The 17252-nt window shown below is 45.2% G+C and overlaps 1 protein-coding gene across 1 annotated transcript in view; it reads left to right on the plus strand.

Annotated features, from left to right (window-relative positions):
• Positions 1–16471, plus strand: part of vash2 (vasohibin 2) — a 40315-nt gene extending 23844 nt beyond the window's left edge. The window contains exons 6-7 of the mRNA XM_041865252.2: positions 551–669; positions 14973–16471. Of these exons, the coding sequence (XP_041721186.1) occupies positions 551–669; positions 14973–15042 (189 nt within the window). The 3' untranslated portion in view covers positions 15043–16471. The remainder of the gene's footprint in view (positions 1–550; positions 670–14972) is intronic.
• The last annotated feature ends 781 nt before the right edge of the window (positions 16472–17252 follow it).

Below are 17252 nucleotides of genomic sequence, written 5' to 3' on the forward strand. Positions count from 1 at the left end.
CTAATTCTGATAATCGAATGGCGGACGTCAGTAATATTTCAGTTCAACTCCTGAGTATCTCTCTCAGTGCCTGTAGTGTGTGTGTGTGTGTGTGCTAGTGTGCGTGTGTGCCTGAGCGTGCCTGTGAGCCAGATGGTTGCTGGGTAATTGAGTTTGCAGAGGGAGTTGACTAGTGGGCTGATTGGGTTAATGGGGTACCATTGTGTTGCCTGGGAGGCTGGCTTCATTACTGTCTGTTAGTCTCCTCTTCTCCCTACATTGACTCACAGATGACTCCTTTACACTCTCTGTCTCTGAGATCCAACTGTGTCTTTAAAAGTTAACTTCTTCGACTGCTCTTTTTATTGAAGTGGAACTTTTCATTTCCCCAGCCCCATAGCCTGCTGCAAATGGGCCCACTGAATGGTTAACATGTCTGCAACGCCTCCTCTGTAGCTTGCAGCTGTAAACAAAACCACCTAAATATCAGTGCAGTAAAGAAACTGCAGCTCAAATTGTCTCTTATCATTTAGATTCCATATCTAAGTCTTATTTTTTTGTTTTCTCTCAGATCCTGAAGTCGTCAAGTGCCCAGTCTCCCATCAAAGAACGGACCAGAGGCAAGTCTCTCTCCCCCCGACGCCGACAGAGCAGCCCCCAAAGACGCCACATCCACCGGAGAGACAAGTCGTAAGTATCCCTGGGAATCAACCTCAGGTTATTAGCATCACTGAGACAGAAGGTGGAATGGCCTTTCTTAGGTAGTTTTACATTGACATCTCAACACTTCCTAACAATTAGGAAGAGTTCACATCAGGTTACTTTTGAAGAAAATATCATTTGTTTAATGTTCAATGGTCACAAAACGTAAGGTTAGATTTCATCTACATACAACAGTTTTTCCTTAGAGATTTAATTAAAAGTTGGGCTGGTTTTAATTAAAAGTAATTTAATCTCATGCAGATCAGATTGGATATGCATGAGTGAGATGTATAGTTCATAGAAATCAACTGTTGATCATCCCAACTATAAAACCTCTCAATGCCCCATCTTGATTACTTGGCTAGACGCTATGATGTTAGAGAGAGATTCATTGGCTGTGTCTATGGAATGTTTTCCATCTTGTTTTTATATTAACGAGGGCATGGAACCCTGACACACTTTCTGAAGTTGCTGAACTTTAAGGAGTTAACAGAGTCTTACATGTTTTCTGTAGACTATTGCTGTTCTCTTATCCTGTCAACCCTCTTTCCCTGTCTTGCTTCCTGGCTAAGGATCCCAGTTCATGTAGAGTTCACAGTCTATCACATTCTTGTCAGCTCCAGTTAGAGGAAACTGTGAGGACTAAGCAGCAGGACTAGATCAGATACTGACATTAGCTAATCTGGGTGAATTTGGAGTATGGAGTTAACTGGCTTCAGTGTGTGCATAGGGGTGTGTGGGCGAGGGAGTGAATGTGTGCGATGTGCTTGCCTATGGTATGTAGCCTATGCGTGAGTGTACACCACAGTTTGTGTTGTGATGAAGGACCTAACTCAGTGGCTTGGCTGGGCTGAAGGTCCATTCGGACAGCACAGCAGTATAATCACAGCCTGCTTGTTTTCTGCTGACAACAGCTGAAAGCCCCAGTCAGGCCAGCATAGTGTCTCTTATGGAAGGGAAGTGTTCACTCCTATTATCACTCACCAGCACACTGGGAGAATTCAGGAAGACCCTGCCCTGACAAAGAGGCTGCTGGGATACGTGCACTGTTGAGTGGAGTTGGAATATGTTGCCCCTCCTCACGAACCACCGATACAGAGTCAGATCTTGTCTCATCCTCTATTGGTTAAGGTTAGGAATGGGGCTAGTGTAATGTGATCCTAGATCTGTGGTGAAGGGCAACTTCTACCTCAATCCTGTGCAGAAGGCATCCTGGGATTTATGCATGGACTCTCAGGTCACCTGCCATAATTCCTCTGGGCTACGCTTAAGTCTGCTGTTGACTGAGCATGTCACACAGAGACAGAGTAACAGGACTTGAAGTGTTGTCAAGGGAGAGTTCCTCTGACAAGATAGAGGCTCGGAGAGAAACTCAGGAGAGTCATTTGTCTCCCACTCTCACTGATACTTTATTTAAAACCAAACTAGATTTTTTTTTACACACACACGCAAGCACACACACACACACACACACACACACACACACACACACACATACACAGTGCCCTGTTGCTATCTGGCAAGATGAGAGCCCTCTTTTCCCGTCCTCCTGGCCTGGTTTGGTCTCCTCTCAGCTGGCAGAGGGCAGGCTGAGTCTGTAATAGGATCTGGGGCTGACCCAGTGCAGCAGCTGCAGCGTCACTCAGGGAACACAGGCATGGAGAGGAGGATCCACATGCATGAGACAGATGCGTTCTGGTAATCCCCCCACTACAACCCAGCTCAGACTGAGGAGATAGGCTTGATACTTGGTTTTTATCATAGCACCACTCTGCTTAGCAACCCAAATCCTAATGATGTAACCCAAGCCCCTGTTGGAATGGACACAGTGGAATGGCCAGGGGATTTCTGTCATGCCTGGATTATGGGTGTGTGTGTTGTGATTTGACATGATGGGAAACCTTTTATCCTTTGGCATCTGGTGCGTGTGTGCGTGTTTGTGTGTGCATGCGTGCTTTTGTACATTTATATGTGTGTATGTGTTTGTGAATGTGAGTCTGTGCGTGTGCGTAATCACCACTTAATGTGGCTCCTACACCATAGTAATTGAGACCAATGAAGTACATTGTCTATCCTGACAGACCAAAGGAGTGGGAGGAGGCTCTTCTAAGAGAACAACAGTGACATTTAAAGAGGGGCTGCAGGCCAAGGTCTACTTGTTCAGCACCACCCTCCAATCTGACAGAGTTATTTTAGGCCTGTTCGTAGACACCCACCTCTCTGCCTGTCGCCTCCTTTGAGATGTTAATTATTGAGGAAGAGAGTCTTTTCCACCCCCTGATACGTTCTTGTGTCCCATGTCTCACCATGTCGCCCCTAGGGAGCAGTGTTCCTCCTCTGTCACCAACATGTTCAATTATTCACCTCAAATCCAGAGGCAACCAACATAGTCTATCCGAGTCCCTGGCTATGTTATAGACATGTTTGTTCAGCCAGCGCCTCAGAAAATGTCATCAGCAGTCAGAGTTTATGTACAAAGAGTAGAGAGTAACTCTAACCGATCTCTGGAAGCCTGCTAATGCTCTCTCTCCATCCACTGCCTGCTCATCGAGCGATGCCGCTGGGAGATTTGTAGATATTGGGTTTGTTTAATGGGGCGAATACGTGCTGCCAAATAACATTTACTTGCGAAGACTGGATTTCTATTCCCACAGTGGTTTATGAACGTATTAAGTCTAATTGGTTAAATGGGGAATAAAAGCTATACTGAGAGCGTGATGTATCCATGAATAGCTTGGAAAATATCCTATGTTGTGGATGAATGGCTCAGTAGATGTACCCATAGATGTGCTAGCACTGCCATTAAAAAGACTGAATAAGTAGGTAAAGCACTCAATACAGTTATCCAGAGCTCTGCTCAGCAGGTGGTTTCAGCGCAGTGCGATCGTTCTCATGAACACAGAAATGTGAAGCTGAGATAGAAAGTCTGAAATTAACTTCACTTTATAGACAAAGCCTTTGCAGAAGATGCAGGTTGAAGACAGAGATGAAATAGTCTCCATGGAGATCTTCCTCTCAGGTAGAGGAAAGCAGAAGTCAGACATGGAGACAGAATGCCGCAGGGCAGCCCTCTACTCTACCACCCTGTGTCACTGTCATCTGGCTTTATCATAGCAGCCAGGCACATCGCTAGTAAACAATTAGAGGTTTAGCCCACTCGCCAAGAAACCTTTGCTTTTGAAGGAATTTTTTTAATGTTATCTAGAGTCTCTAGACCCACCAAATTTCTTAATATCAAATGCAAGGTAATTCTAATGGGCTACAATACTGCACCTGTTTCCGGAAAAGTGAAATATTCAATGAGGTTGTTGAGACAAGGACAGCCAAGAGTGGTCAGACCAGGGGTCTTGTCATTATCATTACCGTTCCTATCTCCTACTATCTATTTTTTTATTTTATTATTATTATTTATATTTTTTGGGGGGGTAGATCAGCTTTAATACTGCAGATAGATTGTAACTTCCATCAATGTAATTGTCTGCATCACTTCCAATCCCCCATATGTTTTTTGTTCTCGCAAATATATATATACAGTGGGGAGAAGTATTTGATACACTGCCGATTTTGCAGGTTTTCCTACTTACAAAGCATGTAGAGGTCTGTAATTTTTATCATAGGTACACTTCAACTGTGAGAGATGGAATCTAAAACAAAAATCTAGAAAATCACATTGTATGATTTTTAAGTAATAATTTGCATTTTATTGCATGACATAAGTATTTGATCACCTACCAACCAGTAAGAATTCCGGCTCTCACAGACCTGTTAGTTTTTCTTTAAGAAGCCTTCCTGTTCTCCACTCATTACCTGTATTAACTGCACCTGTTTGAACTCGTTACCTGTATAAAAGACACCTGTCCACACACTCAATCAAACAGACTCCAACCTCTCCACAATGGCCAAGACCAGAGAGCTGTGTAAGGACATCAGGGATAAAAATGTAGACCTGCACAAGGCTGGGATGGGCTACAGGACAATAGGCAAGCAGCTTGGTGAGAAGGCAACAACTGTTGGCGCAATTATTAGAAAATGGAAGAAGTTCAAGATGACGGTCAATCACCCTCGGTCTGGGGCTCCATGCAAGATCTCACCTCGTGGGGCATCTATGATCATGAGGAAGGTGAGGGATCAGCCCAGAACTACACGACAGGACCTGGTCAATGACCTGAAGAGAGCTGGGACCACAGTCTCAAAGAAAACCATTAAAATCCTGCAGCGCACGCAAGGTCCCCCTGCTCAAGCCAGCACATGTCCAGGCCCGTCTGAAGTTTGCCAATGACCATCTGGATGATCCAGAGGAGGAATGGGAGAAGGTCATGTGGTCTGATAGAGCTTTTTGGTCTAAACTCCACTCGCCGTGTTTGGAGGAAGAAGAAGGATGAGTACAACTCCAAGAACACCATCCCAACCGTGAAGCATGGAGGTGGAAACATCATTCTTTGGGGATGCTTTTCTGCAAAGGGGACAGGATGACTGCACCGTATTGAGGGGAGGATGGATGGGGCCATGTATCGCGAGATCTTGGCCAACAACCTCCTTCCCTCAGTAAGAGCATTGAAGATGGGTCGTGGCTGGGTCTTCCAGCATGACAACGACCCGAAACACACAGCCAGGGCAACTAAGGAGTGGCTCCGTAAGAAGCATCTCATGGTCCTGGAGTGGCCTAGCCAGTCTCCAGACCTGAACCCAATAGAAAATCTTTGGAGGGAGCTGAAAGTCCGTATTGCCCAGCGACAGCCCCGAAACCTGAAGGATGTGGAGAAGGTCTGTATGGAGGAGTGGGCCAAAATCCCTGCTGCAGTGAGTGCAAACCTGGTCAAGACCTACAGGAAACATATGATCTCTGTAATTGCAAACAAAGGTTTTTGTACCAAATATTAAGTTCTGGTTTTCTGATGTATCAAATACTTATGTCATGCAATAAAATGCAAATGAATTACTTAAAAATCATACAATGTGATTTTCTGGATTTTTGTTTTAGATTCCGTCTCTCACAGTTGAAGTGTACCTATGATAAAAATGACAGACCTCTACATGCTTTGTAAATAGGAAAACCTGCAAAATCGGCAGTGTATCAAATACTTGTTCTTCCCACTGTGTGTATATATATATATATATTTCCCTTTATTACCCTCCAACCTCACCACCCCTTCCCTAATTGGAGTAAACTAGTGAACAACAATGCTTAGGCCTCTACTTCCAGCTTATACATACTATATACATTTTATGGACACAGTCAATTTTACAATAATTCTATTTTGTTTGTTTTATACTCCTGAACTTCCTCTACCCTCAACCTCTCCGATCATTTTCATGATGTCCATCCGGTTTGCTTCTGTATGCCATATCTTTCCAACTGTGCTCTTTCACAAAAGCTCTCAATAACCTATATACTTATTATGGACACAGCATGCTTACATTATTAGTTGTCTTGTTGTTATTAATTGTTATTAGTCCCATCCTTGACCTCCATTCAACACCATCCATCTATCTCCTAACACCATCCATATTGGATCTCTATTTGCCATATATATTTCAACTGTACTGTGATGTTTCACAAAGGTTCTGAACCTTTCTATTCTCATTGTTTCTACAGATTGTAAATTGAAAATAATTTTTTTTGCTAAAAGTATTATTATATTATTGATCGATTGACTATGACTTTTCAGATCACCCAGTAATGCTATCTGCAGGGTTAGCTCCAGGTAAATATTGCAATCCTTTAGCCATTCCTGGACCTGTGTCCAAAAACAAGCTACAAATGGACAGTACCAAAACAAATACCCTACTATCTTTCCTCTCTAGCTGTACATTGTAGAGGCAGCCTGTACTGTAGATCGGCTGGCTGTTGTCTGTTCTGGGGTGGGCTGGGCTGGGCTGGCTGTTGTCTGATCTGTAGTGGGCTGGATGTTGTCTATTCTGTAGTGGGCTGGGCTGGCTGTTGTCTGATCTGTAGTGGGCTGGATGTTGTCTATTCTGTAGTGGGCTGGGCTGGCTGTTGTCTGATCTGTAGTGGGCTGGGTGTTGTCTATTCTGTAGTGGGCTGGGCTGGCTGTTGTCTGATCTGTAGTGGGCTGGATGTTGTCTATTCTGTAGTGGGCTGGGCTGGCTGTTGTCTGATCTGTAGTGGGCTGGGTGTTGTCTATTCTGTAATGGGCTGGGTGTTGTCTGTTCTGTAGTGGACTGGGCTGGCTGTCGTCTGATCTGTAGTGGGCTGGATGTTGTCTATTCTGTAGTGGGCTGGGCTGGCTGTTGTCTGATCTGTAGTGGGCTGGATGTTGTCTATTCTGTAGTGGGCTGGGCTGGCTGTTGTCTGATCTGTAGTGGGCTGGGTGTTGTCTATTCTGTAATGGGCTGGGTGTTGTCTGTTCTGTAGTGGACTGGGCTGGCTGTCGTCTGATCTGTAGTGGGCTGGATGTTGTCTATTCTGTAGTGGGCTGGGCTGGCTGTTGTCTGATCTGTAGTGGGCTGGGTGTTGTCTATTCTGTAATGGGCTGGGTGTTGTCTGTTCTGTAGTGGACTGGGCTGGCTGTCGTCTGATCTGTAGTGGGCTGGAGTGGGCTGGCTGTTGTCTATTCTGTAGTGGGCTGGATGTTGTCTATTCTGTAGTGGGCTGGGGTGGGCTGGCTATTATCTATTCTGTAGTGGGCTGGATGTTGTCTATTCTGTAGTGGGCTGGGCTGGCTGTTGTCTGTTCTGTAGTGGTCTGGGCTGGATGTTGTCTATTCTGTAGTGGGCTGGGTTGGGTTGGCTGTTATCTATTTTGTAGTGGGCTGGCTGTTGTCTGATCTGTAGTGGGCTGGCTGTTGTCTGATCTGTAGTGGGCTGGAGTGGGCTGGCTGTTATCTATTCTGTAGTGGGCTGGGGTCGGTTGGCTGTTATCTATTTTGTAGTGGGCTGGATGTTGTCTATTCTGTAGTGGGTTGGGATGGCTGTTGTCTATTCTGTAGTGGGCTGGGCTGGCTGTTGTCTATTCTGTAGTGGGCTGGGTGTTGTCTGTTCTGTAGTGGGCTGGATGTTGTCTATTCTGTAGTGGGCTGGGCTGGCTGTTTGATCTGTAGTGGGCTGGGTGTTGTCTATTCTGTAGTGGGCTGGGCTGGCTGTTTGATCTGTAGTGGGCTGGATGTTGTCTATTCTGTAGTGGGCTGGGCTGGCTGTCGTCTGATCTGTAGTGGACTGAAGTGGGCTGGCTGTTGTCTGATCTGGAGTGGGCTGGAGTGGGCTGGCTGTTATCTATTCTGTAGTGGGCTGGATGTTGTCTATTCTGTAGTGGGCTGGGCTGGCTGTTGTCTGATCTGTAGTGGGCTGGAGTGGGCTGGCTGTTGTCTATTCTGTAGTGGGCTGGGGTGGGCTGGCTGTTATCTATTCTGTGGTGGGCTGGATGTTGTCTATTCTGTAGTGGGCTGGGCTGGCTGTTGTCTGTTCTGTAGTGGTCATGGCTGGATGTTGTCTATTCTGTAGTGGACTGGGCTGGATGTTGTCTATTCTGTAGTGGGCTGAGCTGGCTGTCGTCTGATCTGTAGTGGGCTGGATGTTGTCTATTCTGTAGTGGGCTGGGGTGGGCTGGCTATTATCTATTCTGTAGTGGGCTGGATGTTGTCTATTCTGTAGTGGGATGGGCTGGCTGTTGTCTGTTCTGTAGTGGTCTGGGCTGGATGTTGTCTATTCTGTAGTGGGCTGGAGTGGGCTGGCTGTTGTCTATTTTGTAGTGGGCTGGATGTTGTCTATTCTGTAGTGGGTTGGGATGGCTGTTGTCTATTCTGTAGTGGGCTGGGCTGGCTGTTGTCTATTCTGTAGTGGGCTGGGTGTTGTCTATTCTGTAGTGGGCTGGGTGTTGTCTGTTCTGTAGTGGGCTGGATGTTGTCTATTCTGTAGTGGGCTGGGCTGGCTGTTGTCTATTCTGTAGTTGGCTGGGTGTTGTCTATTCTGTAGTGGGCTGGGTGTTGTCTGTTCTGTAGTGGGCTGGATGTTGTCTATTCTGTAGTGGGCTGGAGTGGGCTGGCTGTTATCTATTCTGTAGTGGGCTGGGGTGGGTTGGCTGTTATCTATTTTGTAGTGGGCTGGATGTTGTCTATTCTGTAGTGGGTTGGGATGGCTGTTGTCTATCCTGTAGTGGGCTGGGCTGGCTGTTGTCTATTCTGTAGTGGGATTGGTGTTGTCTGTTCTGTAGTGGGCTGGATGTTGTCTATTCTGTAGTGGGATGGCTGTTTGATCTGTAGTGGGCTGGATGTTGTCTATTCTGTAGTGGGCTGGGCTGGCTGTCGTCTGATCTGTAGTGGGCTGAAGTGGGCTGGCTGTTGTCTGATCTGTAGTGGGCTGGAGTGGGCTGGCTGTTATCTATTCTGTAGTGGGCTGGGGTGGGTTGGCTGTTATCTATTTTGTAGTGGGCTGGATGTTGTCTATTCTGTAGTGGGTTGGTATGGCTGTTGTCTATTCTGTAGTGGGCTGGGCTGGCTGTTGTCTATTCTGTAGTGGGCTGGGCTGGCTGTCGTCTGATCTGTAGTGGGCTGGATGTTGTCTATTCTGTAGTGGGCTGGGCTGGCTGTCGTCTGACCTGTAGTGGGCTGAAGTGGGCTGGCTGTTGTCTGATCTGTAGTGGGCTGGAGTGGGCTGGCTGTTATCTATTCTGTAGTGGGCTGGATGTTGTCTATTCTGTAGTGGGCTGGGCTGGCTGTTGTCTGATCTGTAGTGGGCTGGAGTGGGCTGGCTGTTGTATATTCTGTAGTGGGCTGGGGTGGGCTGGCTGTTATCTATTCTGTGGTGGGCTGGATGTTGTCTATTCTGTAGTGGGCTGGGCTGGCTGTTGTCTGTTCTGTAGTGGTCATGGCTGGATGTTATCTATTCTGTAGTGGACTGGGCTGGATGTTGTCTATTCTGTAGTGGGCTGAGCTGGCTGTCGTCTGATCTGTAGTGGGCTGGAGTGGGCTGGCTGTTATCTATTATGTGGTGGGCTGGATGTTGTCTATTCTGTAGTGGGCTGGAGTGGGCTGGCTGTTGTCTATTCTGTAGTGGGCTGGGCTGGCTGTTGTCTGTTCTGTAGTGGTCATGGCTGGATGTTATCTATTCTGTAGTGGACTGGGCTGGATGTTATCTATTCTGTGGTGGGCTGGCTGTTATCTATTCTGTAGTGGGCTGGCTGTTGTCTGTTCTGTAGTGGTCATGGCTGGATGTTGTCTATTCTGTAGTGGGCTGGGCTGGCTGTTGTCTATTCTGTAGTGGGCTGGGTGTTGTCAGTTCTGTAGTGGGCTGGGTGTTGTCTGTTCTGTAGTTGTCTGGATGGTGTCTATTCTGTAGTGGGCTGGGTGTTGTCTGTTCTGTAGTTGGCTGGGTGTTGTCTATTCTGTAGTGGACTGGGTGTTGTCTGTTCTGTAGTTGGGTGGGTGTTGTCTATTCTGTAGTGGGCTGGATGTTGTCGATTCTGTAGTGGGCTGGGTGTTGTCTGTTCTGCAGTGGTCTGGATGTTGTCAATTCTGTAGTGGGCTGGGCTGGCTGTTTATTCTGTAGTGGGCTGGGTGTTGTCTATTCTGTAGTGGGCTGGGTGTTGTTTGTTCTGTAGTGGGCTGGGTGTTGTCTATTCTGTAGTGGGCTGGGTGTTGTCTATTCTGTAGTGGGCTGGGTGTTGTCTGTTCTGTAGTTGGCTGGGTGTTGTCTATTCTGTAGTGGGCTGGGTGTTGTCTGTTCTGTAGTTGGCTGGGTGTTGTCTATTCTGTAGTGGGCTGGATGTTGTCGATTCTGTAGTGGGCTGGGTGTTGTCTGTTCTGCAGTGGTCTGGATGTTGTCAATTCTGTAGTGGGCTGGGCTGGCTGTTTATTCTGTAGTGGGCTGGGTGTTGTCTATTCTGTAGTGGGCTGGGTGTTGTTTGTTCTGTAGTGGGCTGGGTGTTGTCTATTCTGTAGTTGGCTGGGTGTTGTCTATTCTGTAGTGGGCTGGGTGTTGTAAATTCTGTAGTGGGCTGGGCTGGGTGTTGTCTGTTCTGTAGTGGGCTGGGTGTTGTCTATTTTGTAGTGGGCTGGGCTGGGGTGGGCTGGCTGTTGACTGCTGTGTCTGTCCTTGTGCTGCTCTGAGATTCTCCTCTTCAGAGCTCGGAGTCCAGGCCCACTCTCCTCTCCTCTCCTCTCCTCTCCTCTCCTCTCCTCTCCTCTCCTCTCCTCTCCTCTCCTCTCTTATTGTTTAACAAAGCTCTTTGTTCTACTTTGTGTAATCAGCTCTGAAACCCATGTATAGGCTGTAATCCCCACAGGGGCTCAATCATCACAGTTGTAATTGTTTTGATCAGCACTAAAACAGAAAGCCTACCCTCAGGTAATTTGTCCCCTCCCAGAGGACTTAGTGAAATCTGCAGGCTTTAGTCTGATGAATAGTTAAGCAGAGTGGTGTTTCTCTGTGTTGAGGAATGATGTTAATTCCGTGGCCTGTGGTGAAGGATGGGCTATTAACCAGGGCTGCTTGGAAGCCACTGTGTGGGAATGGTGTGGCTCAGAGAAAGTTGACGCCTGTCTGGCTGACTGATCGACTGACTGTGTGTGCTGGGTGTTGAAAGCCTGGGCTCTCTGTGCACCCCCTGTCCCTGGAAGACAGAATGCTATTGATCGGAGCAGCAGGGGAGGGAGTAGGTGTGCTGTCCAGGGTACTGAGGAAGTAGTCTTAGATAGATACAGTGGCTTGCGAAAGTATTCACCCCCCTTCACATTTTTCCTATTTTCTTGCCTTACAACCTGGAATGAAAATGGATTTTTTGGGGGTTTGTATCATTTGATTTATACAACATGCCTACCACTTTGAAGATGCAAAATACATTTTTTTGTGAAACAAAATAAGAAGAAGAAATAAGACAAAAAAACAGAAACCTTGAGCGTGCATAACTATTCACCCCCCCAAAGTCAATACTTTGTAGAGCCACCTTTTGCAGCAATTACAGCTGCAAGTCTCTTGGGGTATGTCTCTATAAGCTTGGCACATCTAGCCACTGGGATTGTTGCCCATTCTTCAAGGCAGAACTGCTCCAGCTCCTTCAAGTTGGATGGGTTCTACTGGTGTACAGCAATCTTTAAGTCATACCACAGATTCTCAATTGGATTGAGGTCTGGGCTTTGACTAGGGCGGCAGGTAGCTTAGTGGTTAAGAGCGTTGTGCCAGTAACCGAAAGGTCGCTAGTTCTAATCCCTGAGCCGACTAGGTGAAAAATCTGTCGATGTGCCCTTGAGCAAGGCACTTAACCCTAATTGCTCATGTAAGTCGCTCTGGATAAGAGCGTCTGCTAAATGACCAATTATATATTATATTATAATTATATAGGCCATTCCAAGACATTTAAATGTTTCCAGTCGAGTGTTGCTTTAGCAGGATGCTTAGGGTCATTTTCCTGCTGGAAGGTGAACCGCCGTCCCAGTCTCAAATCTCTGGAAGACTGAAACAGGTTTCCCTCAAGAATTTCCCTGTATTTAGTGCCATCCATCATTCCTTCAATTCTGACCAGTTTCCCAGTCCCTGCCGATGAAAAACATCCCCACAGCATGATGCAGCCACCACCATGCTTCACTGTGGGGATGGTGTTCTCGGGGTGATGAGAGGTGTTGAGTTTGCGCCAGACATAGCATTTTCCTTGATGGGCAAAAAGCTAAATTTTAGTCTCATCTGACCAGAGTACCTTCTTCCATATGTTTGGGGAGTCTCCCACATGCCTTTTGGTGAACACCAAATGTGTTTGCTTATTTTTTTCTTTAAGCAATGGCTTTTTTCTGCCCACCCTTCCGTAAAGCCCAGCTCTGTGGAGTGTACAGCTTAAAGTGGTCCTATGGACAGATACTCCAATCTCCGCTGTGGAGCTTTGCAGCTCCTTCAGGGTTATCTTTGGTCTCTTTGTTGCCTCTCTGATTAATGCCCTCCTTGCCTGGTCCGTGAGTTTTAATGGGCAGCCCTCTCTTGTCAGGTTTGTTCTGGTGCCATATTCTTTCAATTTTTTAATAATGGATTTAATGGTGCTCCGTGGGATGTTCAAAGTTTCAGATATTTTTTTATAACCCAACCATGATCTGTACTTCTCCACAACTTTGTCCCTGACCTGTTTGGAGAGCTCCTTGGTCTTCATGGTGCCGCTTGCTTGGTGGTGCCCCTTGCTTAGTGGTGTTGCAGACTCTGGGGCCTTTCAGAACAGGTGTAAATATACTGAGATCATGTGACATTTAGATTGCACACAGGTGGACTTTATTTAACTAATTATGTGACTTTTGAAGGTAATTGGTTGCAGCAGATCTTATTTAGGGGCTTCATAGCAAAGGGGGTGAATACATATGCACGCACCACTTTTCCGTTATAATTTTTTTTGCATTTTTTGAAACAACAAATTTTTTTGCATTTCACTTCACCAATTTGGACTATTTTGTGTATGTACATTACATGAAATCCAAATAAAAATCCATTTCAATTACAGGTTGTAATGCAACAAAATAGGAAAAATGCCAAGGGGGATGAATACTTTTGCAAGGCACTGTACACACATACCGGCATACACACACACACAAACTCATACACCGCCTGCATTGATGGACTGGTTTGACGTTGAAATGAGTTCTTGCTCTCGCTCTCTCTGGCTGGGGGGGATGGGAATCGATGGGAAAGGATACTAAGCAGGAAATGCACTCTGGGGGAGGGAATGGGGCAAGAGAAACACAGGCAAGAGGAGTGCCTTCAGGGCTTCAAGCCAAGCAGAGTATTGAACACAGAAGACATTAGAGGAGAAATAGGAAACCTTTGTTACTTTGGAGAGAGCTTATTTATGAAGGTCTAACCCATAAGACTCTTTTTAGAAATACCTCTTCTCATTGATCTCTGGGCTGAAATGTATTTTTGTCCTTGTCAGAGGGAAGGTGCTGTGTGGGTGGTTATTTAGGGCCTGAGAATCCAGGTTTGGTTGCGTAGTGTGTGTGTGTGTCTGTGTGTGCGTGTGCGTAAGCATGATTGCAGTGACAGGGGAAGTGCTATGCTGTGTGTTGGAGCAGTGCAGGGCTGAGCTGACAGGACACCACCACCACAGTGCAGGATTAAAAAGAGATGACTGGCTGACTGAGACTATCCTGCTGCTTCACACTTCAAACACTTCTCTTCTTTCTCTCTCCCTCTCTACTCTCTTTCTATCTGCCCCCTGCCTCTCTCTATTCCTCTGCTTCTTTTTCTATTGGCATCTGATGAGCTGTTTTACAAAACACTTTTTCTGTATCACTCACCTTCACTTCTGTGGGCGAAGCAATAGGTGTCAGATGGTACTGAAAGCCTGCCACCCTCAGGTCGGTGTAAGGTGTGTGCGTGTATGGGCATGTGTGTGTCAGAAAGTCCTGCGTCTTTGCTCTCCTCAGCACAAGGACAAGGTCACTATGCTGATGAGAACCTATGGGGAGCCAGTCTACGTGACCACACTCAATGAAACAGTACTACACCCAGACTGACACTAAAGGATGCCCCAGGCTTTACTGACACTCTGGGGGACTGACTCACTGGCTCTCTACATGAGCAAATGTCAAATATCCCTCATTCATCTTTAATCAATCAAATGTATTTTATAATGCCCTTTTTACATCAGCAGTTGTCACAAAGTGCTTTACAAATACCCAGCCTAAAACCACAAAGAGCAAGCAATGCAGATGTAGAAGCACAGTGGCTAGGAAAAACTCTTACCTCTGCTCTGTGTGTGAGGGAGGATCACAATAGGAAGTTATTGAGTGTGTCTGAGGTGTCCAATACTGTAATCACTTCAATAGGAAGTTATTGAGTGTGTCTGAGGTGTCCAATACTGTAATCACTTCAATAGGAAGTTATTGAGTGTGTCTGAGGTGTCCAATACTGTAATCACTTCAATAGGAAGTTATTGAGTGTGTCTGAGGTGTTCAAAACTGTAATCACTTCAATAGGAAGTTATTGAGTGTGTCTTGAGGTGTTCAAAACTGTAATCACTTCAGTAGGAAGTTATTGAGTGTGTCTGAGGTGTTCAATAATGTAATCACTTCAATGGGAAATGATTGAGTGTGTCTGAGGGGTTCAATACTGTAATCACTTCAATAGGAAGTTATTGAGTGTGTCTGAGGTGTTCAATACTGTAATCACTTCAATAGGAAGTTATTGAGTGTGTCTGAGGTGTTCAGTACTGTAATCACTTCAATAGGAAGTTATTGAGTGTGTCTGAGGTGTTCAATACACTTCATCAGCTGAAGTGACTGGGTCTTAGTTTGATTGGCTTCTTGTCTTTTAGTGCTCTAAATGATGACACTACATTTGTCTTGTCTCTCTCTCTTTTTCAGACCTGCGGCTCTGGATCGAAAGCCTGCAGAACTCAGCACTTTGAACGACGGCTACCAGATCCGCATCTGAGACTCCCTGGAGTTAATTCTCCTGGTCTCCACTCTGACCCCCCAGTCCGCCTCACACACACCTCACACACCCTCAAATATATTTACCAGACATTGTGTATATCATAATTATAAAGTATTGGTAGGGTTTTGCCAGCCTCTTCTGAAGAGTGAAGATGACGACATTATGCTCAGTGCTAAACTGGAGTTTGACATCCAGTAGGAACAAATACATCAAATATATCAAAGGTATATATTTCCTGTCCTTCATGACCAGACGATGAACAAAAGCCTGAACAAGAAGAGGTGTGTTTTTCAATATACACCTCCACGCATGAATGACATTACAAATGTGCATACAATGATGCATGAAGGCATCCTATCAAGACCTCTCATGCAATTAGAGAAGTACATACTGTATGTGGGGTGCTCTACATAGTTTTTTAAATAATTTTTTTCATAGCCTGTGTGCTTTTGTGAAGGAGAGCAACAGTTACATTTCAGTTACATTTACAATGTGAAGATTCATTTTTAAAAGCTGAGAATCTGTGAGTTAAAACACTAGCCGACAGTATGCTGATATCATGTAAAAAGGATCAAATAGTGTGACTGATCTCACAGATACAGTAGTGGGCCCGGTTTCCCAAAAGTTCATCGTTAGAACCATCGTTAAGATGCTTTTGGGAAACTGGGCCCAGATCAATTCATGTTTTAAGGAAATCAAAGATTGTGACAATGATGCTTTGGAGCATAGCCAGAACATTACCTTTTATTCCCAAGATAATTTGACCGTGACATTGGGTTGAATTAAATGTCAACTCTGTTACACCTCAGTATACAGACGTATACAAAAACATGTGTGATAATGTTATGTAGCTCCTAACTAGAGGCCTTTCTGAATCCTTTCACAGAATCTTGAAGTTAAGAATACTGAACTGAACACCACAAGACAGACTTATCAGTCAAATCAAGGCTTCTTTGCCATCTCAACTGCCATGATGCAGTGTCAAGATTGTTTATAATTTTTTTTGTAGTATTCAAAAGTCATCATCAGATATTCAGGAGGGTGCCAACTGAACAATATCAGAATGTATAGCTTTTGGTTAAACAAGCTATGCACATCAAACAGAAATGATAGACCATCGTATGTCTTCCTCAATCTTAATAGTTTCTAGATTGCAGCAGAATTGAAATCCAGTCTCATTATCTTGAATCCTGAATGAACTGAGAACATATCAGTTCTTATGTTTCTAATTAACATTTTTTATTCTAATGATCAAATTGTGAATGGTGCTGCTAGTCTGACAGTATACCACCAAGGTCAACACTATTGGTACCAGCCGTCTGAAAGACTACTCTAAGCACAAAACAACCAGCTTAATATACACTACATGGCCAAAAGTATGTGAATTCAAATTAGTGAATTCGGCTGTTTCAGCCACACCCATTGCTGACAGGTGTATATAATCGAGCACACAGCCATGCATAGACAAACATTGGCAGTAGAATGGCCCGTACTGAAGAGCTCAGTGACTTTCAATGTGGCACCGTCATAGGGTGCCACCTTTCCAACAAGTCAGTTTGTCAAATTTCTGTAAAGTTTGGTGGAGGAGGAATAATGGTCTGGTGCTGTTTTTCATGGTTCGGGCTAGGTCCCTTAGTTCCAGTGAAGGGAAATCTAGAATTACATTCTAGACGATTCTGTGCTTCCAACTTTGTGGCCACAGTTTAGGGAAGCCCCTTTCCTGTTTCAGCATGACAATGCCCCTGTGCACAAAGCGAGGTCCATACAGAAATCATTTGTCGGTGTGGAAGAACTTGACTGGCCTACACAGAGCATACTTTTGGCCATGTAGTGTATGACTTTGGTTTTACAATCCTCTATAGAATTACAATGTGCTTCACTTTTACACAATACAATAATTTGTCTAATCTATACAGGCTAGGTTTAACATTCTTACTGTTAAACACTGCCGTAAAAAAAAAAAAAGACTTTGGGCTCTATTCAATCCACATCGCGGAAGTTCAGCTTTACAGCGTGATTGAAATTTAAAGGCAATGTTACTGCTTTAGTGGAGACTGCATTCACCGTACCCGCTGCATATCTAACGCTTCAGCTTTCCAGATTGAATAGAACACTAACTGGGAGGAAAGACTGCTTTCACTGCTGCAAATCTGGAAACTGAAAGATAATACTCAAAGTGATGTAGCTTAAATAGATTTGTGCTCTTA

Source organism: Coregonus clupeaformis, chromosome 36 (assembly GCF_020615455.1).
Source record: "Coregonus clupeaformis isolate EN_2021a chromosome 36, ASM2061545v1, whole genome shotgun sequence".
In the NCBI taxonomy this organism is placed as follows: domain Eukaryota; kingdom Metazoa; phylum Chordata; class Actinopteri; order Salmoniformes; family Salmonidae; genus Coregonus; species Coregonus clupeaformis.